The sequence below is a fragment of the Anomalospiza imberbis genome, chromosome 3 (assembly GCF_031753505.1).
Source record: "Anomalospiza imberbis isolate Cuckoo-Finch-1a 21T00152 chromosome 3, ASM3175350v1, whole genome shotgun sequence".
In the NCBI taxonomy this organism is placed as follows: Eukaryota; Metazoa; Chordata; class Aves; order Passeriformes; family Viduidae; genus Anomalospiza; species Anomalospiza imberbis.
This window is the reverse complement of record NC_089683.1, coordinates 111,082,937-111,110,245: the sequence shown is the minus strand read 5'-3', so window position 1 is coordinate 111,110,245 and position 27,309 is coordinate 111,082,937. Positions and strand designations below refer to the sequence as shown.

Below are 27,309 nucleotides of genomic sequence, written 5' to 3'. Positions count from 1 at the left end.
TGTCTAAAAGACAAAAAACACGGGGAAAATTAATTGAGTTCTTTTTGATGCCAAGGGTTGCAGTGTTTTGGAGCAATTGACTGCGGAAGTTTCTAGCAGTTGAGGACTAAAAATGTGAAATCTAAGGCTGGGGTGGCACAGGGCTGGGGAGGGGTTCCTAAAAGCTTGGGAAAACCTGATGGATCCTCTACTGATGGATGACTCCAGCAGCCCAACCTGATAGAGACAGAGAACCACCCTCTCTGGGCTAATCAAAGCAGTCATTAATGTTCAGTGGGACTCTCTTGGAGAGGGCTTTGGTTGATGTCTTAGCTGTTTCATCACGTCTTCAGCTTTTTCTCTCCCCAAAATGTTAATTATATTTAGTGCAGAGATAATTTTTGATACAGGAAATGGCAACTAGGTCTTTATGGGAAAGTGAGAGTTGGTTTCTTCTGAGCTCCCTGCTTTGGCCTTTGCTTCTGCTCAGGTGATGTTTTCCAGCAACAGGGATGGAGAGGAGGCTTTACAGTTGTGATTCCTCTGCTGAGGAGTTTGACCTGCTGCTCCTTTCTCCTTGTAAATGCTGGGCTGTTCACAGCCACCGTGGCTGCTGCTGCTTTGGGGAACATGTTTTATGTTTCACTGAGCTGACAGGAGGGAAAACCATTTTCCCTGTGCTGAAAGGAAGCCCTGGTGGCTGGGATCCTGAGAATGGAAGCTTCCCTCTCACCTGTCAGTTCTGTCAGCATGTAACATGAGCTGTCAAAATAGGTGGTGAAGGACCAGCTGGCAGAGGACTGTTGCTTGCTTCCTGTGAAGCAGTGTAGTCTGTAAGCTTGCCTGCTTTCCTGACTCATCTGTTTGCTGCTCTGAATCACAGGGTCTGCAGGGTTATGGCTAAAGCAGGGATGTGTTCCCAGCCTGGGCTGGGAGTGCAGCCAGCACTCCCACCTTCTTCTTCCAGGTAGGGAATGGAGCTCCAGCTGCTGCTCAGAGTGGCAGTAGCCAGTAATGCACAATAGTGCTGGGAAAGAAGGAAAGCAGAGGTTGGGGTCCGAGTTTGTCACTAAAAGGGAATATATGGCAGCAGTGGAGGGATGAGACTCATATGGCTCATGTTTTTCACTGCTAGAGCATCTCTGCTTTATGTTCAAATGCAAGCCAAGGGACAGGTTAGCTGAGTCAGCCATTTACTTCTGAGATGCAGACAATCAAGGTACTCTGAGTAAAAGTGGAAATTTAATTCATGATACCAATTCTGTTTCTGTGCTTGGTTCATAAAGCAAGTTTGTGCTGATTTCACTGACAGGATCACTGCTTGCAAAGCTCCAACAAGCTCTGCTAGTGTCTGTGCTGTTACTGCACTCAGGGTAGGGCTACAACTTTTTTTTTTCCATGTCTTCAAATTGTGAAGTGCTCCAACTTCTATTTTTAGCTCTCCTAAGTGAAATGAGATTAGACATGAAGCAGTAGTCTGCAGCAGCAAGTAATTTTCCCAGAATGATTGTAGAAACCTGATAAACACAGATCTCTCCTATTGTAAGAGAGCAGAGGGGGAGAAGAAAAGGCTGAGCTCGTGGTCTCCTAAGGGAATGACAGGTCATGTCACCAGTTCCAGGACTGTCACTGTGTCTGTCTCTCTTTTCCTGCTTTTACACCCTCCCTTGAATTTTTTTTTTTAATTTATCGTCTGGTGTTTTCTGTCCTATCTGGATTTCTTCTTCTTCCTTTTATTTAGCTCTCTGTCTTTGGCAATAGTCCATTAAATGGCTTTCATCTATTGAGGGTTCTTGCTTCTGAATCCAGCTCCTTCAGGACTGAAGAAGAAACCATTTTAGACTGAATAATGTAACCTCTAAAGATCTGTGTGTTCTCCAAGAAAACAGCTTCCTTCTGCTGAAGCGGAGTTCAGGGAGCACATGTGTGTACACATTCATTTTGAAAGAGGTTGAACCTCTCAAACTTGTCTGTAATATGGTTGCATGTTTAAGAACTACTGGAAATGTGACATTTCTTTCCCTCCACCCCAAGTGGCAAAATGCTCTCTAAACCACAGCAAAGAATTGGGCTTGAGTGGGGAGAAAACTGATGACGAAGTCTGGGATTTTTTTTTTCTTTGCTGTAATTCAGTAGAGTACAGATCAGGTTGGGCAATTTATATTTGTATTTTTCATTTCAGTATGTTTATATTTATAATCCTCCTATATCACCGTTGTTGTTGCAAGTATATCTGCTATTAATAGAATTTTTGTTTTGTTCCATGTTTTATCTCCCTCCAGCCAGTCCAACCTATCTATGCTCTCTTGAGAAGCACTTTCCATTGCCTTTTTTCTTGTATAACTCTTCCTCTTTCTATTTTAAATAATAGTGTTATTTTAAAGTGTTTTGAAAACTTAGGAAGGAAGGAAGGGCTGCTGCTTTTTTTTAATGTTTATTGCTTAAAACCCAAGCTTTTAGTATCTACTCATAATCTGAGACTGCAGGCATTATTTGGATATCTACCTGTGAGTGATTCTATCTGTGGGTGGGCTTGTTCTGTTCGTGTTATTATTGTTTGCTCTTGTTTTTTAAGCGCTGGAAGGCCTAGACAGAGTAGGTCCAGACTGAGTAATCCTGATGATTCTCAGTTTTCCTTCAGCTAAGATGTTTTCTGGCATGGGGGAGACACTCGTTGGGGTTTGCAGGAATCGATGGTGGCTGCCTGTTTTCATCAGCCTTTCATCCTCCTTTGTCATCAAATGCATCTTCACAGCACAGAAAAATGACACCTTCTGCAAATAAATTTAGGAAGTGGCATTTTATGATGTTGAGAGTTCAAACAGGACATTTCTAGCAGCTGCAAAGACTCCTGGCAGGGGCAGGCTGGAGAAAAAATGTTGTGGTCGCTTCACATGCTTTTAAAAACTAATGCTAAGATCTCTTTTGTGTTCATTTGTAAGCTAGGTCAAAAATAGTAGAGTATTCACTCCCATGTGATTGAACTTTCAAGCAAAAAAAGTAATTTTAACAGAGAACATAGTTTGCTGAGCTTGTTTGCAAAAAAAAAAAAAATAGGTTGGTGTTTAGGGGATTTCTACTTGGTGGGAGCCTGGGAGTTGTGGGAGTGAAGATGGGGGAGTCAGTGAAGAAACATGGAAGTGACCCCTTGAGGAGAGTTTTTTCCTTCCATGTGCACAATTGACAAGTCTGTGTGGAATCAAGCTTAATAAGATCAGGAACACAGGAAGGATGTAATTTTGCCTGAAGCTTCATCATCCACACACACGTTTTTCCCATCTGCAGTAGCAGTTCCATAATTTTTGTGTTGGTGTGTGTTGCGAGTTTTCCCACCCAAGAAGAAAGCTTGATGAAAATCAGAAGTCAAATTCAAAAATATTTACAAGTTTACTGAACCCCTGTTGACCTGGTGAGTGCCTCCTTGGCAAGGAACCAAAAGGTTGGAATAAAAACAGTAGTTGTTGCAGAAGACCTGTTACATACTAGGAGAAAAGTAAGCTATAGGATTTAAATAAATGTATTTATTAACTTCTTAATGGTTCACAGGTTCAATGGTTCTTTTCTCTAAGCAAACTATTTCATTTCACTTTTGGCTTTCACTACTGCTCTGTAAGAGACAAATAAAAGTAATGTTGCACGTGGTATGGAATGTGAATAAAAGAATTCATGTGGTCTCCCATGGATTCAATGAAGACTTATAGATGAGTTAAAATCTTTCTACTTTGTGATAGAAATACTAAATGTATTAAGGTCACTTGAGATTTCTGGCTTATAAATTTGTGGGGGGTGTAGAAGCCTTTAGTTTTGGGGTTTTTTTCCCTGAAAGATGGATCACCATTTCCAAGTGCAGACAGGCTGCAGGCTGTTGTAGCTAATTTTGTCTTAATTCTGATTCTCAGGAGACCTCTTGGACTGTAATAAAACAGTGTTTGTGAGGCACAACCTACCAACTAGTTGAAAACCTCTACTGTCTCCAGAAACGTGGGAAAGTCTTCTGGACTTAGATCCAGGGACCATCTGTGGGAACAGCTCATTTATGACAGGGCTGGATATCTCAGCAGCCCTTGGGAGAGTCAGGCTCCAACATACAAAGGAAGACCCAGAAACCACAGGGTTGGGAAGACGTTGGATTCCTCCTGTCAGAGGAGGAATCTTTGCAGAGGAACGTGCTGAGCTGATTCTGACAGACAGCACAGTGTCAACTGCTGTTCTGAGCTGCTTCTCTTCCTCTGCAGGCAGCTGCTGTTTGCCCCCAGATCCAGGAAGTGTTTTTTTCTTAGGCTGATAAAGGGAAGAGATGCACGTTGGTGTCACCCAGAATGGGCTTTGTGTGGTGAAGATGCTCAGCTGAGCGAGGTTCCTTGGCATGTTCCTCCTGTCTGCGGCTGCTTCCACATCTCCCTGCATGCATTCCTGGGGTCTGAGACATGGCTTGCAGGGTTCTATTTCTAAAAGCACACGAGTGAGAAGAGCTGTGATGCAGGAATAACCTTTTACCCCACCTCCCAAAAGCCTGAGGAGGCGAGTTCAGTAGCACGCTCCATGGCACTGAATTGTTTCCTTCAGCTTGGGATTTCTTTGTGCTGCAGGCTGGCAGCAGCCTGCAGTTCTGAGGGTCAGCTGCAGGAAATGCCTCCACGTGCTGCAATGTCCAGCTCTTAGAGCTCTCCTGTGATGGTTGACAAGTAATGTTTTTCTTCTGAAAGTGAAATTTGTTCTTTTTTTCCCCAGTGGGTTTTACCAGTTGTTGTTTCTCACTAGTACTGCATGCTTGTCAGGCTTTATTTCTCAAACGAGATAATGAATTTAAGTCTGTTTTCCTGTTCTGTGTACCAGGGCACATGTCTGATGGATCTAATTAGGCTAATACAAAACTCTCCAGATTACCAAATATTGTTTCATTAAGGAAATGGTATTTGAAGTCATATTTTTATTGGCTGAATTGTATTTGAAGACACAGTGGGTATGTGTTGAAGGAGAACACAAGGAGAATTCAGTATGACTAAAACTGTTTCTTGCTGTTCAAAAGCATCTGCCCAGCCTCTGGAAAGGAAAGCCTTGCCAGTCACCAAGGGCAGGATTTGTGTGCTTGTAAATGTGACATACTGTCCATAAGCTGTGCTTTCTAGGAGGGAAAAGAAAAAGTGTTTTATCAAATCACAAAATACATAATGTGAGGAAGTTTTTAATATCTGATGGTGTTGTCTTACAGACTCTGGTTTTGAAATAGGCTTTTCTTACTTAGACCTTTAAGTGAATAGTCACAGTAAAGTTAATTTACATTTGGCACTGGCTTAGAACAGCTGTGATTCTATACATTCTTAAGAGAACTTTTCTGCTTTGAGTTAGTTGAAGATTTTTATGTGAAATGGTAAATTACTTGTGATTACCAACAAAAACTGAAATTAGCTGAGAGTATAAAGTCTCTATAACATAATGATGTGTCACTAACAGTACAGTGATTGAAGATATGGCAATTATTCTGCACTTTAAGGTCTGTCTGGGTTAAGTAATTGGCATTAATAAGATGTTTCACTCTTAGAACCAATGCTGACAGTGATTCAGCTCTAGCAGCAGATGGATAAAAAAGGTTTCAATACCTTTAAGTTCTGAGAATTTTCCAGTTAGGATATGTTGTTTATTCAAGCAGTGAAACAATCCTCACCATGGCAGTTGGAGTTGAACAACAGCTGGTCATTGTCCTGGTGGTGATAAATGCTCATCTGAAGCTCCTGGGGTTTTAATAGCATGTGAGGGAGACTTATAATTAGATATATTTGATCTGTTTCTAGTTATAAGCTCAGAAGGACCACTCATGTTCTAACTTAAATCAATCCTTAGAAATACCAATCAGATGTATTCACTGTAATTGGATATTCTATGTAATGAATGAGCATTGATAAAAGTAATAGAAGTGTTTGTAAAGCTGTGCAGAATATTATTTGAAATATAATTTTTTGCCAAGTTAAAATAAAACATTTCCCCAAGCTTAAAATAATTCTGAACTGAGTCCCTTCATATAAGCAATGGAGTAGAACTACATTTGTTTAAAGAATAAATTGTGTAACTGTTCATGCAACAGGAGACCAAAAAGATCAGCAAAGACTTTAAATAGTCTTTCATTTTTTGTCCACAGTGAGATGTTTCCAGGTTAAGATGAAAAAGAATACTAAAATGAGTTACTGTTCTTATGTGACTTGAAAACCATTATAGCCGGTGGGATTTGTTTAGGAATTTCAAAGAAAATATGTGTCCATTAATTAAATTCTTCATGCAGCTGTACCAAAATATAACTCATTGATTGTTTGTACCCACTTCCAGTTAGTTTTTTAGAGGAATTTTGAAGTAGCAGTCACATTTCCAAGAAGAAGGAGATTCTAGTCTGAATGATGGATTACAAGGCTGTGTTATTTAAGGTATACATTATCTGATGAATACTCCACCAAAATACAGTATGATTGTTACTTTTTGAGTTCTTGGCTGTGTGCAGTAAGTTTCTTTTATGTGTAGAGTATAAAACTATCCCTGTTGTGCGTACATGTGTGTATGAGGGAGGTATAAATGATGGCTAATTATCATACATGGTTTCCTTTCTCTGGTTTTATGTGGCACTCTTTTGGTAGCAAATTATATCAGGGTGTTTATAATGCAGAGCTTTTAAATGTAGCTCACACCACACCTTAATTAATTGTCAATCTCCTGATGATCTTTACCAAATAGCCATGTTGAACTGTCCTGTATATGCTCTAGTAATATTCTTTTGTGTTCCTTATGCTTAAAATTTCCAGTTTGGTCATAAGCTTCCTTGTCTGGATATGCTTCAAAGTCAGATTTATATCACATGTCAAGCACAATAAAGAACTTTGTGTCTGCAGTTCTTTATCAGCTTAGAAGGGCACTGCCAGAAATCTTGCTGCATCTTGCAAAAAGGGTTGTTGTGAAGAGAGTGAGGTTTAAAAAAAAATTCCAGAGGATTAGAAATGTGAAATGCTTGAAGGTTATGAAATGAAGCCTAGAAAAGGGGTGCCTGGTATCACCATGAACCTGCATTAGATTCACATTTAATGCAGATGAGCTGTTTTGCCATGACACCTTTGCTTCACTCAGTGCAGGGGACACAGTTTGTGTTCTTGGTTTCTGCACAGGAGTAAAACAGAAGGCAATTTTCTGCACAGCTGAACTGAGAAGAAAGTCTGCATTTCCACTTGATCTTGAGAGGGCTTGCATGAGGTGCTGGGGTCTCTGCTTGTTGATTCACCTACCCTCCTCCCTCCATTCACATAAACCAGCACAGGAAGGGTACACGAGCAGGAGCTGGTGTCACACAGCACACAAACACAGATGGAGTGATGTGAAAAATATTAAAGCAGAAAATACTCCACACTGCTGTTAGTAGACAGTGTAAGATGTGGCTGTAGGAAAGGAGTGTAAGTCTGAATAGCTTTTCTTCTGAAAACGAAAAGAAGTGCTGTTTTCACTTCCAGCATAATGAGTTAGTACAGGATAATTACCTCTTAAGTTAAATATTTCTGATATAAAGCAAGCAGTATGTACCAATATGTCAGATGCCCTATAGAAAAGCCAGAATGGTGCACTAGGCAGCTCAGATTTTATAATAAAATCACAGATGCTCCTATTAAGCTGGAGCCTTAATACAGCCGAGGATTTACTCCTAGTGTTGATTGCCATTTCTTTTCTCAATCACATAACAGATGGCAGCTGATCTATTGTGAAAGCAAGGCAAGGCAGCTCATCCCTCTTAAAAAAACACTCAGTTTTTAGATCAGCACTGCCCAGTTTTGCAGACAGGCAATGTGAGGTGCACAGTGTGTGTGTCCAGCCCAAAGCCACACGATGTCACACCCCTGGCTAAAGGAATGAGGCTGTGGTTTCCCCAGTGCCTGAAATGCAGCTGTAGCAGTACCACGTCAAGAAGATTAAATCGAGGCAAATCCCAGGGACTGGCTGCACTTCACCTTGCTGTGCTCCGTGTCAGCGTGTGCTTGGAGGTGTTGTGTTCATTTTGGAGAAGTTGCATCCATTTTGTGTGAAAAAGAAACAAAAGCATCTGCTTGAGATGATGATGGGGAAACTTAACCACAGTTTCCTCTTTCTACCTCCCATCCTCCCTTCGTGGCCGTGTATACTAACAGCTATTGCCACTTTGGCAATGCAGATGTAAGGCTGTGGATTTATCAGTTTTGAAAAAATAGATTGGAAAACTGAATATCTATATAAAAAGGGGTTTTTAGGGATAATAATAATTTCTGTTGCTGCACAGGGACAAGGAGTAAGTGACCCCTTCCACACTGTTGCAAAATACAAATAAAGCCTGACAGAGTCCACCAATGCTCTAAAAGAACCTGCAGGTGCATTGTTAAGGCTTTTTGGGCCTTATGGATAGAATAATACAGATGAAAAAATGCAGTTGCATTTTTGACTCTCCCATGAAGGGCTTGTGCTCTTGCTACTGCAGGCCCTGCTTTACTGGTGCAGCATTTACCAGTTTTGCTTCCTTGTGTGTGGTGTGGAGGTGTCAGATGAAACTGTGGATGTTGCAATGAGCTGGGCTGTCCCTTCACTTGTTCCAGCCCAGGAGCATGCCTTCTTTGTCCCAGCCTTCCTGTTTCCTGGCCCAGCAGAGCAGCAGTGCAGTGCCAGACCTGACAGAGTGTTCGTAGCATTGGGCATTTGGGATTGCCTGTGGCGCAGTGGGGAAAGGGCCAGGAGACAGGGAGAAGCCTCCTAGCTATCCCATACCAGTGCTGAATTCCCAAAGGTGCTCCCAGCTCATTGCTGGAGCCAACCCACTCCCCTCCAGCTGCTGTGGGGCAGGAATCTGGGATAAGTAGTAGGGCACTTGCAAATTGAGTTTTAATGAAAGGTCACAGGTTATTTGCGACCTTTTGTATTTGTTTGTACAGCCCCTTTAAGATCCAGTATTTGTCAAACCTTAAAGATGTGTCCTTGAAGTCCTCAGTTAAGCAAGCTTTTCCCTTTTACTCCCTTTATTTTCCTACAGTCAATTGCTTCAGCAGACATGGATTTGAATCAGCTGGAAGCTTTCCTCACTGCCCAAACCAAAAAACAAGGTGGCATCACATCAGATCAGGCTGCAGTCATTGCAAAATTTTGGAAGAACCACCGGACTCAAATCCACGAGAGCCTGATCAGTCAGAGCCGCTGGGATAATGTCCTGAAAAACATGAACTGGAGAGTGGACCTGAAGGCACAGTTGAGGCACATTGATCAGATAAACACTCCTGTTGCCATAGTTGAAATGGAACTGGGAAAAAATGGGCAGGTAAGCTTCCTTTTGCAAAATATATGAACCTGATGTAGCTACACATGTCACTGAGGCATATTACCTATTGCTGAATTCACTGCATCCAGATCAAGCCAGTTGATTCGTCACCACTGGCTCTTTAATGGACCAGAAGTTGGGGGTCCATCTTTGGAGACAAAGAAACATTCTGGGTGGTGAATGCAATTTTTGCTTTTTTTTTTTTTTTTTTTCATATCTTCACATATGTATTGACAGCTCTCTTTTCATTAAGCTTGAAAAATCAGAGGATGTAGAAGTCAAACGTGATCTTATAATTCTGTTTGTATACCGTGCACTGCAAATTCAATTAGTCCTTTTTTCTTTTGATTAAACACTAAAATTAGTTAAGATATGCAAAGTAGGAGCTGAAAAAGAGTAAAGTTCATAAATTACATTTTAGAACAAATGAGGGGTAAGACTCCTTTTTATTTTATATAACACCCATTCTTATGTTACTAATTACCTGTCACATTATGCAATCCGGCCTTATCTGCCTGAAAGATATATTTTTATATGTGTGTATATATATATATATGTATATAGCTCGATCAATGCTGAACATTGCCTTCATTTTTTAATCTTTATAGTCCATAGGAATGTACAGCTAAAGGCACAGCTTCTCATCTTCACATTAGCTGTTGTTTTCTAACAGGAAATGTGCTTTAATTTGGTTTCTTTTCTCTCTGCAGTGTTTTAGTAAATTTCAAAACCTCATTTCTTAGCAGTAGCTACTGCAAATCATGCCATGAGCTGATTTGGGGATTTTGATGTTAATAGTTAACATTTAGCAAGGTTCCTTGTATTTCATAGTATTTTAATAGCAAGAGTGCCTGAATTAAGAATACCTCAGCCCATACACCTGGAATATGTGTGTGCATAGGAATGATTGAATTCCAGCTGTGTGGCTAAGCCAAGACCAGGATGAAGGTACGTGTAATCTGAGATCCTACAGAGACAGAAGAGGTCATTCTGTTAGTTCACTTTTCTTTGAAGTCAGTTGAAGCTGATCCTCCCTGAGCCTTCCACTCGTGGTTCTCTGCAGTGACCAATACTGTAATGGTGTGTGGCTTCGGGTTTTTTCCTGACCTTAGAGAAGTGGAGTTTTCTGCTCAGGGTCTTGAGATTGAAAATGATTGGGTTCTATTAGCAGCAAATGGAGAAAAGGTTGCTTTGAATAAAAAGGTTACAGGGAGCACATTATAATGAGTACATTGAGTACATTAGTGAGCAAATGGGAGAAATACCTGCATTCGTTAAAAAATGCATCCTTAACTCAGAATCTCTGTTGTGTTTCACAAGGGGATTATGTAGTTAGTGACTCCTCTTTTGAAACTGATTTTTCCCCCAGTAATGGATTTTACAGTAACATCAAGCAGCAAGGACATTTATATTTCTTTTACCCTCTGCAGAGAGAATGAGGGGATGGAGGAAGAATACGCATTTCTGAGACACTGTAATGTCTCTTACCAAAGAGGCCCACAACAAAATCAAAATTAATTATTTTAGCAATGCCCCTTCATGCTGCAAAGGGAAGTGGTTGTGTAAATGCATTTTTGGAACTGCCATCAAACACAATTTTGCCTCCTTCCCTGAGGATGCCAGTGAGCTGTGGCAAACCTGACACTTGGTGTGAGTTAAACTGGTACTTACTGGAACAACCATGGAATAATTAGCATTGTCACCTCTCGAGTCAAATGTACATTTATTCTAAGGAGCTCTGGTTTCACCTAGCCTTTGGCTGTGGATTAAATAAGTTCTCTGCTGTAAATCTTTGGGTTGAGGCACTCTGCATCAGGCTGTACGCTCCTGTGATGGGATGAGTTTTGGGAAGCCACAGGGGTTTGGGAACCTCCTGGAAAGATTGGTCGCAGAGACTCCTACTGCAGGTTGAAAGAGTTGTTGTTGCACACTGGATCCAGCCCACTAATTTGAAACTCTCATGTTTTATAGTCTTTATAAGTATTTTTACTTTGTTGTTAGAACATCTCTTCTAAATATCAAGTATTGTAGCACATCAAATATACATATACTTTTCTTATACACCTTTCTTAAGTTTAGCAGAGAACACATTTTCTACACAGTTGTCAGCCATAGATAGGATTTGATGAATAATGAAGATCTGGCTTTGAAGAAGAAAGCTGGCTGATGATTCAGGAATAAATTATTCACAACAGACTGTTTTCATTTGGACACATGATAACAGGGGAATATACAAATGCATTGATATGTAATGAATTGGCATGAATATTTCATGGTTCAACAGAAGCAAAGAAATGCTTTGTAGAAAATGTACCTTTCCAGAAGTCACTCTGATTCTTCTCAGTGTCTCTGGGTTGGATTTAGGTCTCTGCCCAGCAGAAGACCAGGCTGCTTGGTGGAGCATCTGCTCCTTCTGCTTCAATAAATAACTTTGCTTCCTGCTTGCCTTCTCTGAATTTTAGTCAGCTCTTTCATGAGGGGAAGACTCTGTGTGTGAAACCTGATGTGGTTGGGCATGGGGAATTAATTGGAAGTCACTGGTTCATAAATGCCACTAGACTGAGTTTAGACTGAGTGAATTTTGTCAAAATTTGTAAATGGTATCTGGCTGGAGAGAGATGCTTTTGGGTTTGAGAATCCATCACAACTTGCATGCATTAATTCTCGCTAGCCTTGCCATTACTGATAAGAGAAAAAAATGAACCCTTTTCCTTACGTGCACTTAAAAACACTTCTAATGAGGAACATTTGAAAATACCATGCTCTGAACTTTGAAAAAAGTGATTCAAGATCTGTAAACTGGAGTCTGAACTCTTCTTCAGTAACGATTTTACAACAACATTAGAAGTTTCCTTTATGCTGGTGGTGTAGTCTTTATAGATCATGGCAGATCTATATTAAGATTAAAGGCAGATGAACATGCTAGCCATCAGCTTTGAAAGCCTATTTTCTTTAACAATTTGACTAAAAATAAAATGATAAAGCAGTTGCACTTTAGCCTGCATTTGCCTTCATCTTGTGATATTTAGTGCTCATGGCTGCTGGTTCATTTTTTCCATTTGAACAGCTCATCTTTTCTTTGGCACAATGGTTTTATCCTCTTGGGTTTTTTATCTACCTTGCTGGCTTTCTCTTAAAACATCTGTAGCTACCTGTCCCCTTCTTTATGTCCTTTTTTATCTTGTTCTCCCTCTCTGAGCATGTCTGTAAAGCTCTTTTGGCATGAAATTTCAGCCAGATGTGAATCTGCTCAGAGGGATGGGAGAGTGAGCTGGAGCATCCTCCTTCTCATGCCCTTCCTGCCCCTCTGCACCAGCACTGCTCCACGTGGTGGGCAGCCACTGCTGTGCAATGTTGCCTTACCTGCACGTTTCATTCCAGATTTATAGCTGACCTTGCCCCTGACAGAAAATTAATGCATTGCTTTTGCACCGTGGCTTGGCACTAACAGTATATTTAAACTAGTTTTCTGGACTTTGTCGTGTTCTTTTCCTCGTGAGATCTGCCTTTCCCCTGGGCTGTGTTCTTCCTGTGGGCTGATTTACCAATAAGTTTTACTTTCTTTATATAAATATATAGCATTATATGTTTTGCAATTTAATGTCTGAGACTGATCAGATATTACAGATTAGCTGGGAATTTGTTTTTGGCTTTTTTTGCTTTCACTTATTTACAGAATGGGTATTTCCACATACATTTCTTTTCAGTGTTTAAGATACCAGTAATCCATGTAGTATCACTTCTCTTGGGGCTTTGTTGGATCATAAAGCATGTTTTATGATCAAAGAGTATTTTCTGCCCTGGTTTAACATGCAGCTGGGATTCTCCTGCAGGATTCTTCCCAGAAAGTCCTGAGATAATCACATCAGAATTATGGATTAAAGGAGTTTTTTTTCCAAAATATTATATCTCTCTGCTCTTTCATTTTCTAAAAGCCTCTGCCTGACTGAGGGGTCATAACAGTTAATGATACACAGTAATTAAATACTACAATGTAGCAAATACCAGAAGCTGCATACAAGGTAAGAAAGTTAAGAAAGAAATTTCTTTCAAAGTTAAGGGCAAATGAAAGCAGCCTTTCACTCCATATATTTATCTGGTCTGAAATCACCAGGGATATGTATCTTCACAAAAAACAAGTGTTTTTCTCTAAAGAACAGGCAAGCATTAGTAACAGCCTTTTCAGTGAAAGTCTAATTTTCATTACTTATGATTATATTTTGATTGTCACTTTAAACTCTCCCCAGTGAGATAAAATACTTTCTGATAAAAGGACTTGCTAAGTGAAGTGCACCTTTGCCAGTGCAACAGCATACTTAATGCTGAAAAAGTAGGAACTGCCAGCAGGCAGTTTGCCTACTGTCTGCTGATGGCTGGGTCCAGAACCCTGGTAATTCAGAGAAAATAATAATAATAATTCAGGTAATAATTCTGTTAGTTCAAGTGTGGAAAGAGTTCATAAGGAGTATAGACAATTGTCATGTGCTGTATGTTGGAGGTAAAAGGCTACCAGTATTTTGAAGGTCTGGAGCTTGACATTTCATCAAGTTTTAGTTGCAGTGATTATAAAGGTTTAATTAATGTTTTGAGAAGGAGTAAATTAGGTCTCAAAGTAAACTTCTGGGAGATGAATTTTTTTCTGACTTGTTAATTATGTCCGTGCTACACAAATCTAGGCTGAAATTTCTATCATCTGTGCTATAAACAAATTATATTTATTTTTAGCATTCACACATGAGCACGCTTTCATGATGTAATTAAAAAAATCTTAGGATTCATCTTCTATAAAAACTCATTCCCTTGCTGGGAGTACAGACTGAATGCTGCCGAGGACGTAGTGGTGTTTTGTGCATTTTTCTCAGCCATTTTTCTCTTGGCTTTTGTCAGCTGCAGTTATCCCCAGCCATAGCTGTTGCTGCTGCAGGGAGGTCAGACCAAGAGAACATCAGGAGTACACTCATGCTATGGGGAGGAAGGATTATGGCTGTGCCTGCTTTTGCCTCTGTGTGACTCCAGCTCAGGCTGCTTCAGAGATATGGCTGAAAATAGCCCCAGATAATGGATCTCCAGTCTTTTTTATGTAGGAGCTGTTTGAAAAGGCAGATTGCTTTTTGTAGGATATCCGTGTGGGCAAAGCGATGCGTGGGGAGGTGAAAAGCAGCTCCAGGTACCCAAACCAAAATAACTCCAGCCAGGCCTGCAGAGAGGAAGGAAAAGCAGCCACCAAGCCATTTTTCCTTTCCAGCCATAATCTGTCTTACTCTCTGTAGCTATTAACATCATCAGAAATGATGTTCCCGTGGAAAATGGGGAAGCACAAGCATTTAGAAGCCAAATTAATCAACTTAACCCCAATGGGCTTAATAGTTTCATGTGATTAAAATGATGGAATCTGGTAAGTAGAAGTCAGTTGGAAAAAAAATCACCTTTGTGGGCAAGCCGAATGCAATCATTTGAGCTTTTGTTCACCTTGGAAATTTATGAGCTGGAGGGAACAGTTACGTAAGGGCAGTACAGTGCAAAAGCAAATAAAAAATGGAGAGGGCAGCAGGTCACTCCACAGAGAGGAAACGAACACGGTTGAGTGACTTAACTCAGTTATTTACTTAATCCTCTGCATGGCACTCTCTGTAGTCCTTTGCTTTGACAGGTCAATTTTTGTCACCTTCTTGGAGTGGAGAGAAACTTGGGGAACAAGAAGAGAATTTTGTTACTTGTGGTTCTTGGGACGTGGAAGTGTAATAAGTATGTTAAGGAGATAAGAGCATTAAATGGAGGTATTAAATAACTCTGACTCAAGCTGTCACTTTTCCCCTGGGTATATTTGACAGTACTTTTTCCCTCATGTATCCATCCTATATAAAGCAAGGATATTCTATACTCAGTAGTGCTGACAGTTTCAATGCTGGTTTATTTATGAGTAGGTGTGCAAGTGCACACATACTCATATATTCCCTGTCTTTACTCTGGAAATAGATTTGCTGAAGTAATTAAATAGAATAAGTTACCTGAGATATAAGTGTTTTTGATTGTAGCTGAGCTCAGGGTATTACAGGGGAAATTCTGCATTAATTGAAGGTGAGCTGTATGAAGCCAGCAGTGGTGCCTGTTTACTGCCTATCATCTGCCTAAATTCAGATTCTGTCCCAGACCCTTGAAATTTTTACCTTCTTATATCTTGCACATTATGACAGAGGACTTGCAATCTGTTTTATATAATATCAGTGATATCAACAAATATTTTGCAATCTGACATCAATCTGGCATTCACACAGAGCAATAAAATATGGGATAGCTTTGATGTAATGTCCTCCAGAGCATCTCTTGCAGCCTTGAGAAACAGATTGCAACGAGCCTGGGACAGGGGCAGCTGGGGTCAACAGACCTGGCTGTTGACACAGCAAAAGTGTTTCACTACATACCTTTTCTTGGAGTTGGCTCTACAGACTCAGAGACCCTAAATTGCATCTCCCCCATCACCAAAGGAATTGTTCTGTTTGGGGCAGGTTGGCAGAGCAGTTTCTGTGTGACACTTGCACTGCTGTTGTGTAAATAATCACACTGTCTGTGCAATTCCCCACCACCATGGACTTGGGGCTGTGTGAAGAGTGTCTGCAAACATGCAAATTAAAGCACTGCATTTGCACAGAATGCCACATGCACACTGGCACCATTTGGCTGCATGACCTTGCAGCAAAGCCAGTCTGTATTTGAGGTGAAATGTAGTTGAAGGACAAAAAATTGTAATCTCCACTAGCATCTTTTTAACAGAAGTCGAAAGTTTTGCGTGATTCTTGAAAAACATTTTTAAAAGGGGAAATCTCTTTGCTGGAGAGCCTGTATAGAGCAAATCAAAGCCTCTTTGCTTGCTCTTAGCTCTGGTGGTGTTGTCCATCTGTGTTCTTCAGAGGACTTGGGTATCAACATTAGCAATTTCTTCTTAGGAAACTCAGGAAAAAAAGGAGTTGGTTATGAACATAAATGCCCACTGCCATGGCTAACAAAGCATCTTGTTTTTACAGACCTAGCCTGGCAAAATACATTTTAAATTGTTGTTTTGCCAGTTGACCAGCCTTGCCCCTCTTGACACTATGCCATGTTGCTGCTGAGAAGTGCTTTGGGGATCCTTTCAGGTTTGTCATGATCTCTGAGCATTGGCATTCAGGGTGCAAGTAAGAACCACCAGGTTCTTAATTTCTTTTAATTAGGAAGAGCTACTGCAGGAGACGGTATTAGAAGTTACAAAAGGAGAAAGGTAGCACATAACTGGGGAGAAACACTTATAGGGCATGACACTCTTTTTGCTGCTTAATCCTTTGGATTCTCTTTATCCTAAATATATGAGTGTATCTATATATATTAGTATACTTTTCATAAAAGATGGACCCCAGTTTTTGCTGTGCAAGAATTGATGCAACAGAAGAAACAACACAGTCCACAGTGGCAAAGCAAAATCCCTTCAGTTCATGGCTACTTCTCAGTGTAATCTTTTCATGGAGCAGATATTTCCATTCTAGTTTCTGCAAACTAGGGCTTTCCATCCCTTTAGAGCTTCTACTCATCCTATTTAAAAATGAAAAAATATAAATTTTTTTTTCTCCTTTTCCTCTTATCATTCTGTTTCCAAAACCTCTGACAGAGTGATTCCACAGGTAGCTGGCTGGAATCTGCTGGTGTGCAAAGCTGTCCTTGGCAGTTGGTATCTGAGGTGCTGTGAGCTCCCTGCACATAAATGCAGCATGTGAAGCACTTGGAATCCTGGTGCCCTGTTTGGATAAAAGCAGGCTCTCACTCCTGCTGCAGTTGCTGTTCCATCCACTAGCAGTGCTGCCTAGGGACTTCTAGAGGCCAGCAGAGAAGTTTTGGGAGAGGCTCATGCCCCTTCCCAAGGGAGTGAAGGACTGTAGGAAACAAAGACCTTTTTTTGCAGGTTCACTTCCCTCTATATTAAATGGATTTGTCAGCTCCTTGGTATGCTGGCTTCATCTTGTCAAAGTATAGACCGAAAGAAAGGCGGTAAATGGAACTGCCACAGAAGATCACACGTGGCTTTGCGAGGGTGGTTTTGGTGTCAGGTCTTTTCCTTGCTGCAAGGTGGGCTTGAAAAGTTGCTGCCCTTAGCTGCGTGTCCTCAGCCTTGTGCTGCCCCAGCAGTGACGTGTTCATGGAGCTGAAAGTGGCTGAGTGAGTCCAAATGAAATTTTTTTTGTTCCCTCCCCACCCTTTTATTTTTTTTTTCCACCCACATTATTTTTAGTGTGGATCAGTTTGTTGAAGGGACAGGTTGAGGGCAAAATTGAGCAAAAGAAATTGAGAGTTCTGTCTTGCCTTGGAAAAAATGCTCCTTTAAGCTTACATGTTGAAAGAGCTACCATTTTAAATTCTAGCTAGTGATCTCTTGAACAGAAATGAAGCAGTTCTCCTTGAATGCTGAGGATAACTTCTCTGAAGTGCCAGTTTTTCTTCCAAGAATGGAGGAGGAATAGAAAATGAGAGACACGGCTGTTGGATGAGTTTTGTGTGGTGGAGTTCATCTGGAGAAGGGTGGAAAAGGTATCTGATATGGAGATGATCTAAAAGGGGATCTGGAGGTGGCAATCTGTGCAGATTGCAGGAATGGGGGAATCTCGATGCTTTAACAGCATTGATATTCTTTGTTTCTAGAAAGTTTCTCAGCTGCATGGATTTGTGACAGCAGTAATGACACACATGATTGAAATACTGATCCTATTCCTTGCCTGCTTATTTTGTCTTGTGTTAGTGGGAAATGTGGTGAGCTGAGCCAGAGCTTGGCTGAGTTGCCTGAAGTGATCCTGTAAGTCTGGGAACAGCAACAGAGTCCTGACTTACTCACAGCTTTAACAAATAAACTCATTTATTGTTCAGGGTTGCTTTTTTCATTCAATAGTTACAAGAAGTTGGTTGGTGTTGACAATTTCATCCTCAAAATAGCTTTCTCTGTTTCCTTACATGCATCTGGTTCAATTTCTTTTCTTTTTGCTTGTTTTGAAAATATTTACAGAGGCAGTGGGGTGAAGCATGTTTCCCTGCTTTTCTCTGAAAGGAGATGGTTGGGAGGAAATCACTGGCAAGTGCTTTTGGTTAAGATATCTTTGTCCTATATACTACTTGAGGAAATTACTACTTTGAACATAATTCCTGGAGCAAATCCTCTTCATTTAAAAAGAGATTCTAACTTACAAAAGATATAAGACAATCCTTTGATTAAGAAACCTCTTGCAGCTGTAATTTTGCATAGACCTTGACACAAGGGGTTTTTTTTCCTGTCCTCCTTTCAAATTGTTGGTTGCAAAACTCCACAGAGATAATCAGACATGCAAATTGTCAATATATTTTTAGTTCAACTCACTGATGTAGATTCATTAATATGTTAATATGACAAGGAAAGCATAATTTAAATTGCATATGCCTAATTTGGTTAATAAATGCTTGAAATACAGTCCCAATTTTAGAAGTAGCCATACTTGATAACAATTTTTCAGGGTTTTTTTTTCCCTTTTAAATCACAAGGAGAGTACAAAACCTCTTGTTTTATGTACAGAAATAACTTTGTGGTGCTTTTTACCCTGACCATGCACAACCAAAGGACCTCTGTGCTGGGAATCAGTGTTCCTTTCACACAATGTCCCATTCCTAATGATTGAATTGTGATAAATTGCATCAGTGGAGACCTAGTGAGGATTGTGGTATTTGTGTAATTTGAGTTCCCAGACTGCATTAAGTGGAGTTAGACAGGCAGATAGAAGATGAAAAGAGAAAAGTTTCCTCATGTTCAAATATGGTCAAGCTCCACCAATGCAAATCAGGGATGTGCTTGCCCTGTATTTAATTTGCAGTGGCCTAACTAAATGAGATACAAATTACTACTGGAATTAGAATTAGACAGCTTCTGAATCTTGGTTGAACATGCAAAGCTGCTATAATATCAGGATTTTTTTAAGCCTCTGAAGTGGTATTTGAATGCTTACAGGCAATAAACTTTTCAGTCAATTGATTCCATTTCTGTTGAATCACTCTCAAAAGTGAAGCTGTGCTTTAAGGACTATTAAAAAATTTCATTCCATTTAACCTGTAAATACGCCACAGGACTTGAGAAAATGAGTTTGATAATTGCTTTTTTTTGGAAGACTTCAGCCTGGAAGGCAGCATCTTAAAAGGACCGGGCACTGAGGAGAGTCTCTAGTATCCAGTTAGAGCCATTTACACTGGCCTGACTTCCTTGGTCTGAGGTAATGAGGTGTGACAGATCAGGAGTGCAGTGCATCATGGTCAGGACCAATAACCCCTTTCAGAAAATTACATTTCTGCTCTGAGCAGTCGTTTTGAGTTGTCTGCAGCTAATTGTAAACCGCCTGCTTTTACAGAAAGGGAACTCTCATGTTTCCCAGTAAATATCACCATGATGCTCCAAGACAGCTATGAAGTGCAGCTCTCTGGGAGAAAGCTCAAGTCTGATCAAATTTCATTAGACTGGAACCTGTTCTTGCCTACAAATGTCTTGATTATACAAAGAGACACGCCACTTGACAGAATTGGCTTTTGTGATAGCTGCTGCTGTGAGAATGTGAAAGAGAGGTGTGGATTCACGTGCTCCTTCTCACTGAAGGCTGAGCTGAGCAACGAGCCACGTCTGCATCGTGGTGGTCACCCAGAGCTCACCAGAGAGGAGATGGAGAAACCCAGGCTGCTTGAGGGGATGATAAATCTGGTCTGCCTTGGACTATTCCCTCAAAGAATAGGGACTGCAAAGGAAAGCAAGCATTACTAGGTCAGCTCTAGGAGCCTAAGGTTTGGTGAGATAGATTCCAGCTCTGTCTGAACTGCCTGGTGGTTAATGTAGCTTGACAACTCCTCTCAAATGAGTGGTATGGACAAAACCTCATCACTTTGTTCAGCTCAGGGCAGTGGAGGCAAACTGCCTCAGCCTTCATTTTTTAGGAAGCAAAAGCAGAAAAGAAATGCAGCACCTCCCATTACACTGTGGGAAGTGTAGTTGAGTGAATGTCATTAAACTGTCAGCCAAAGAAGTGCAGGCTGCTGGGTGAGAGACCTGTATTTGCATTAAATCAAAACTCTTGGGCTAAAAATTAATGCAAGTTATAAATGAAATTATAAAGACAACCTCTTTAAATGTGAGTTTCTTTTTTTAAAGTCATATTGAACAAGCACTGAGTTTACTGAGCAGAAGTACTTGCAGGTTTAAGCACACCAAATGCTTTGCATGACAGTTAACAGCATGGATAAGCTGTGATCCAGGAGCACTGAGATATGTCATGGTCTGGATGTGAGATGTGACGGGGCCACTTTGTTTCCTGACACTTTCCTCTGCAAGCACACCAAGTCAAGCTGGGTGGATGCTAAGGGAGAAGAAAGACAATACCTGCAGCTGAGAGCGAGGGTTTGGAAGATGATGGACAAATGGATTGGTTTGAAGACCTTAAAGATGCTCTCTGGGGAAGGTGGCAGTGAAGAAAATAAGAGGCTTATTTTTCCAGGCACAGAGCTTGGAGATCAACAGGACTTGCTCACCTCTGAAGGGACTGTTCTCCACAGCTGCTGAAGGAGAACTTAGTTTGAGGGGCTGGGGTGTTAAGTGGTGCTGTCACATCCCAGTGGCCTTTGGGTTGTCTGAAAGATGTTGGCTTGCCATGACCCTTGTGCAGAAGCTACCTGGTCAGAAAACTGTGTTCAGCAAATCTTTGTCTTTTATCCTAAACCATTGACTTTTGCTCTGAGCAGGCAAGTACTTTCTTTCAAAGAGGTTTGGATGTTGCTGTTCTCTGGCATTGCTTTTTGGAAGGGTCTGTGAGAACTGAGATGCTGTGCTCCAAGCCTGGTCCTTCCTTCTGCCCCTTTTGGTGCGTTTGCTTGACACCGTGTAGAGCTCTCCAGGAGCTCTTCTGGCTCCCAGGAGAGTTTTCAGCTCCTGCCTTTCCCTCCCTTTCTGCAGCACACAGAGCTCCTGGCCAGAGGGCTGAGGATGGCCAGTGCTTTCATGTGCAAACAGGCAATATGAGATTTGCTGCCAGCCAGGAATTTACGCTGACTTCAAATACTTGTTGTGCTCCGGGTCAGCCTGGCTCATCATGTCCCATCCTAGGAAGTGACAGCAGTGTCCAGCAGCCCCGTGTCCTGGCAGAGGGCAGGGCTTTCTCCTGAAGACAGGGAGTTGTCACCAAGCCTCTCCCGTTGCTGCCTCACTGCCTTCCCCGTTTGGCAGCATTCCCTGCCTGAGCGTGGCTCCTCCGCGCCCTCCTTTCTCCTGTGCCCTTTGCTTGGCTCTGGTTGTGTGTTTGTTTTCTCTCCCACGCTGACTCTGTTTCATTCACTGCCCAGAATAATAAGAGGTTTATTGAAAGGGTGCTCTAAGTAATTTGTCTTCTTCATTCATTCTCTCTTTGTGTAATGTTTGTTTTCGCTGTGCTTTGAATACAAAATTATTAATTTCATTGTAGTTTATTTCAATGGTATTTATTATTGTGGAGGCTCCTATGCAACCCCTCTTACTGCCATAAAAATCTCATAAATTAATACTTATAATCAGTTATGATGGTTTAATTCCCATTTCAAGGATACAGTCTGAAGGCAGAGAACATAAACACAAGGATTTCCATTAATTCTGGTGGCTGGTGTGAAAAACCCTCAACCCAAGTTCCCAGAGTGCACAGCCTTTGTGGTATTGCCAGGGTACATCTCAGACAGTGCAGCCACAGCATTGATGGACATCAGTCCTGCAAACCAGTCCCCAGGCACCTCTGGCTAAGCCTGGAAAAAACATGGAACACACAGTGACTTATCACCTGGACAAATGTTGGCTTGGGCCTCCTGTATGCACACAAGAACATTTACCTGTGGGCAAAGAAATTTATTTAATGGCTCCATGCATTATAATGGCAGAACACTCGTCATATCTGTAAGCCACTGGAGAAAATATTAGTGGGATTTTTTTTTCAGCCAGAAAAAATCTGAAATGGAGGTATATTGGAGCAGATTATTAATATCCTGCCCATCCAAAATCTGGGAAATGACTTTTAGTGCTTCTCTTTCCTTTCCCTGTTGTTAGAACCTACATCAAATGCTGCCTTTTATCTGAAGTGGTTTCCCCAGAGACCTGTGCTCCGTGCCAATTCCAGGTATTATTCATCCTCTATCCTTCTCTGAACATCTTGCTTTTTCCAAATTTTCAAGTGTGAAGCAATAACATTTTGCACTTAGTAAAATGTAGTATTATGGTTATACGGCATGCACTTTAATGGGTCAGGTCACTCACTCTCAGGCTTTGCTAAAGGTGAAAGCAACCATGCAGTGGGCTTGGAGTCCAGCAGGTCCTGAGCTGCAGGTGTCACCCCTGGGCAGCAGCACTGCCTGCCTTGCTGCTGTGAGACCCCATTTCTCTTCTCTTTCTCTGCTGCTTCTGCTTTCATTTCTTCTACCTCTCTTTTCCCTCCTGTTTTTCTCTGCTGTTTCTGCTTTCATTTCTTCTGCCTCTCTTTTCCCTCCTGTTTTTCTCTGCTGCTTCTGCTTTCATTTCTTCTGCCTCTCCTCTTTTCCCTTCTGCCCCTCAGGCTGCTGTTCTGCCTCTTTCCTCCATCTTTTTGTTCCCTTAGCTTCCTCCTCACTCCTGAACTTGGTTTCTTGTTTTGTATCAGCAGAGCTACTGGCTTTTTTTCCTTTATTGGAGTTGTGCAGCACAGCACAGGACCACAAAGTGTCTCAGGTTAAAGCTGCCCATGGGCACATGAAGGCACAGAGGCTGTCCTGGGGAAGGTTCAGGTTTGTAGGGTGTCTCTGTGCTGTTGCTTTACATCATCCTGCTGAGCCCCAGTACTGTGTTATGGAAACAGTGTGTGGTTCTTGCTCTGCAGCACAGCTGATTTTTCTGGGAAGCTGTGAATAGACTGTATTCCTATGGTTATGTGTGGTTTGGTATTTGTTTTTTTTTTTAAAGCAGTCTTCACTTGAAATTTTTAGTGAAACTCCTTGTCTAAAATTCTGTGGATTTAGTGAACAGAGCTTTAAAAACAAGGGTGGAATACAGAAGAATTACTTGGCACCTGCATCTTCTCATATATTTGAAGTAATGAGCTTTATGTGGTACATTTGTGTAGCTAAGCTGTAAAATTTTGTTCATAGCCATGATTATGCTAAGAACCGGCTTTGCTAGCTGAGGTGCACATGAACACAAACAAGGCTTATTACCCTGGAGACTTGATTAGAATTGGGCAGAGGGCAGCCTGAAAGTAAGCAGCCAGTTTGCATTTAAGGGATCTGTAGTTGCCATGAAGACGTGCTCACCACTGTCAGGTAGAGTTGTCCGTCAGTCCAGAGCAGTGGAACCTCACGCTGGCGACAGGACGTGTGGCTGTGGGGTGCATGAGGACACTGCTCCCTCCTACTGATGGTTTTTCCCCTTTGGAGCAGTGAATCATGTGGCAATCCCAGCTTCAAACAGGATGCTGTCAAGGGGTTTGATGGATTTACGGAGAGAATCGATTGTGCACGGGCTGGATGAAGTCTTCAGATGCCTCATTGAGCATCAGCAAGCCAAAGGGTCATTATCCCTTCCCTCACCCCCCCTTACCTCATCTGTCATCTGTTTGTAGCCTGCAATAATCTCCCTCCTTAGACCTTTATTGTGAGTTGGCCTGACTTGAAAATAGATTTTGAGAACCAAATGTGAACAAATGGGTCCGTTGCACGTGGAAATAAGTATTTTTTTCCTTTTCCTGTCCTTGGCGGTAAACACGCTTCACAGTATGAACATTGTTAATGCAAATGCCAACATCCTTTTGACACTCAATGGTATTTTTGATGAAGGCAGAGGCTGGGGTCACCAGAGTGGATGGAACATGACTTCTTGTGCTGAAAACGAGAACATGGAGATCTCTGACACTTGAAATTATAACGATGTTTTTTGTCCATGGTTTCACACTCCTCTGTGCAAGCAAACCTTTATCTCTCGGGCTTATGTTTAGTCTTTAGACTTGGCTGGTACTAATTAGAGACAAATCAGGTGAAAAACAGTGAGTCAGATGTTGAGGAAAAGATGTGGGCTCTTTTCTATGGAAGCAAAGTGCTTTACCTATACAGTCTGAATTTCTGGTTAAGCAGGAGGAGATTTTCATGTCCTACCAGGGTATTTTTGAGTATTAAAATAATAGCATAAGAACCTAAACAGAAAAAAAAAAGGTTTTATGATTATTGGTGAGTTACACCACTAATGAAGTTGCATCTTACAGTTGCCACTGTAAGTTCTGTGCTGTGCTCATGGGCTGAAAATCTCACACTTTACAAAGCTAATGGCACATCTTCATGCCCCTAATAAATTCTCAGTGTATTTGGTTTCATGTGCAGTCTTCCACTGGCACAAACAGCTGGCTAAAACAAGCTGTTCTGGCTTCTTCTGCTCTTCACTTTGTCCCCTCTTCCTTCTTGTCTTATTTTCCCGTTTGAGCCACTGCAATGTGTTAGGTATTCGTGTAGCTCACCCCCTCACAAACATACGTGCCCATGGACTTTTTTTGGAAACTTGTGTTCAAACTCACAAGGCTGCACCCTTGCCACCTTGCTGTGTGTGGGTGTGCCAGGAGCAAATTATCAGTTACTGACAAGGAGAGAAATCTGCAGGGTGGAAGAGGCTCTGGAGATGCCCAGAGTGTGTTTCTTCTGAGGTTCTTGCAAGGATAGAGGTCTGGTTATTTCAGTGGGTTACACTGCATGGGGTGACATCAGGCTGGCAACCTGTCACCAGTGGGGTTTCACTGAGGCCCAGAGCCCTTCAGCATCTCCATAAACACACAGGTCTTGAAGGGATACTGAGGAAGTTTGTTGATGGAAGTAAATTGGGAGAGGCTGTTGGCTTCTTTCTGCGGTATTTTCTGGAAATTTTAGAAGGAATTTCTTCACAGAAGAGGTGACTGAGCCTTGGAATGGGCTGCCCAGGGAGGTGGTGGAGTCACCATCCCTGGAGGTGTTTCAGGAAAGAGTGGAGGTGGCACTCAGTGCCATGGTCTGACTGACTCCGTGGTGTTGGGTGATGGGTTGGACTCAGTGATCTTTCCAGAGTTCTTTCCCAACCTGATCCATTCTGTGATTCTATGGGTTAATCCCATATGTGATGCTTATGAAGGATGGGACCAATCCTAACCTTACAAAGATGCTTTTTTGTACTGTATTTGTGTATCTTCAAAGATATTGCTTCTCCTCTAGCATTTAATTTCTAATAGTTCCTATATTAAGGAAATGTTTTAAGGGGAAGGGAGGTAGTACATGCTGCTTTTAAATCTCTGAATTGCTTATTAGTGTAAGCTTCATCACCGTAGAATTGTTTCAGCCCCCAGGGACTCAACAAAATCATCATCATCACATCTTTTTTTTGTACACTTTCCTCCCCTTTCTTTTGCCATGCAAGGAAATGAGAATCTAAAAGGGAGCCTTGGAGCTTGTCTTGTTTGAAAAACCTCCAGATTTCTGGCTTGCTGTCACTGTCATCATTGAACAGCATTGCAGTCAGGTACCATGGTGATCTTAAACACTGTCACACTGCCTGCATGTACTTGTCAAATCATTTTTGTAAGGTGTTTTTTATTGCTTTGATTCCAAGATGCTGAAACAAGAGGCATATCTAATCCCCACTACAATGTCAATGCTATTTACCTGAGAAGAAACTAATTTTTAATGCTTAGGGCTTATCAGCACTGTACTCCTTTGTGCTGCTGTAGCTGCACAAGAGCAGCTTCTGACATGGGAATGTGCCTGTGTAAAAGTGCTGATCACTGAAACACAAATGGAGCTCTGCTTCTGGACATGGGTTTCAAATGAACACTGGTAAGGAACTCTCTGAAAGTAGAAATACAGAACAATATACTCCTAACTTCCCTGGCCTTTAACCTGTTCAGGAAGCAATTCTTTACAGTCTTGTTTCTGGGCTTGAAACGATTTTCTAAAACGTGGAAAATGCCTTGCACACAGACCTCAAGGCCATGGCCACAGGTGGAAGAGCAGAACCAACTCAGAATCATGTTTAGACATCCCTTGTGGCACCAGGGCTATGTCATTTCCCTTCCCTGTGATCCCAGAACAGGGCCAAGCCTCCTGTGGTTCCAGAACCATACTGGAGTCCCAGGTAGAACAGTATCCTCCTCCTTGGGGCTATGAGAGTGGTTGGTCTCATGATCCAGCTGAGACTATCCTGTGAGGGATGGTGCTGGCAAGGCTTTGTGCTGTCTCTAACCCAATGAGGTTGGAATTCCTAGTTCTTCCTAACCCGAAGCGTATCTTGTTTTCAGCAATCCAAAAAGCTTTCTTTTGAGGGGCTGTGAAGTTTGAGAAAGCCAACAAACAAGTTAATGGCAACTGAAACTATAAGCATGCCATAATTGTTTCTTTTTTCTCCTTATTCGTGGCTCACATAAGGATCAAGTGGCCAGAAGCACCAGAAACTAATTTACTGGAAGCTGGGGCAGGGGCTGGAAATAAATCTTTGAGTGGGAGAGCTTTCTTCTGGGAGAACTTTTACAAATATAAATATCGAAACACAGAAAATCTGGTTCTGTAATACCGAAATAGCTTGTTGTGTTGGCTTGACAAAGGCTAATTTTCAGCATCTAACAAAAGGGACTTCTGCTGATTTTTGAGAGGGTTATTAGTTATTAATCTCAGGATCTGAGATTCAAAATAGTTTATTTTTTATCTCCTGCTTCAAAAAGAAGGCCACAGGCTCTTCCTGGGGCTGATCCCTGCGACACCTACCTGAGGTCAAGCGTCCTGGGCAAATCCCTGGGGTTTTGTGTTCATTCAGCTAAAGCTCTGTCTCTAAGGCTGGCCTTGTTTTTTATAAAGGAGTCCAGAGAGCAAGATAAGGCTCGAGGTGATGAATTACTGTTGTACTAATGGCTTGTGTTTCACTGAGGATGTAGCTGAAATGGGGCAATATCGCTGCCTCAGAGAGGTGTTGTTACAGCAGGAATTCTGGAAATATTGCAGGGGTTTATTCGCTTCCATGA

At 41.6% G+C, this 27,309-nt stretch overlaps 1 protein-coding gene and 1 long non-coding RNA gene across 5 annotated transcripts in view; both read left to right on the top strand.

The window, feature by feature from the left end:
• COMMD1 (copper metabolism domain containing 1) overlaps positions 1 to 27,309 on the top strand; it is a 62,420-nt gene that overhangs the window by 8,636 nt on the left and 26,475 nt on the right. For all 4 annotated transcript variants that reach the window (XR_010997897.1, XR_010997896.1, XM_068186451.1 and 1 more), the window contains one exon: positions 9,002 to 9,283. Coding sequence is in view for 2 of the 4 variants with exons in the window: in XM_068186451.1 (XP_068042552.1) it covers positions 9,002 to 9,283 (282 nt within the window). In the remaining 2 variants the exon portion in view is untranslated. The remainder of the gene's footprint in view (positions 1 to 9,001; positions 9,284 to 27,309) is intronic.
• LOC137471847 (uncharacterized) lies at positions 17,109 to 20,785 on the top strand. The gene is made up of 2 exons (XR_010997895.1): positions 17,109 to 17,836; positions 17,948 to 20,785. It is a non-coding gene; the product is annotated as an uncharacterized lncRNA (long non-coding RNA).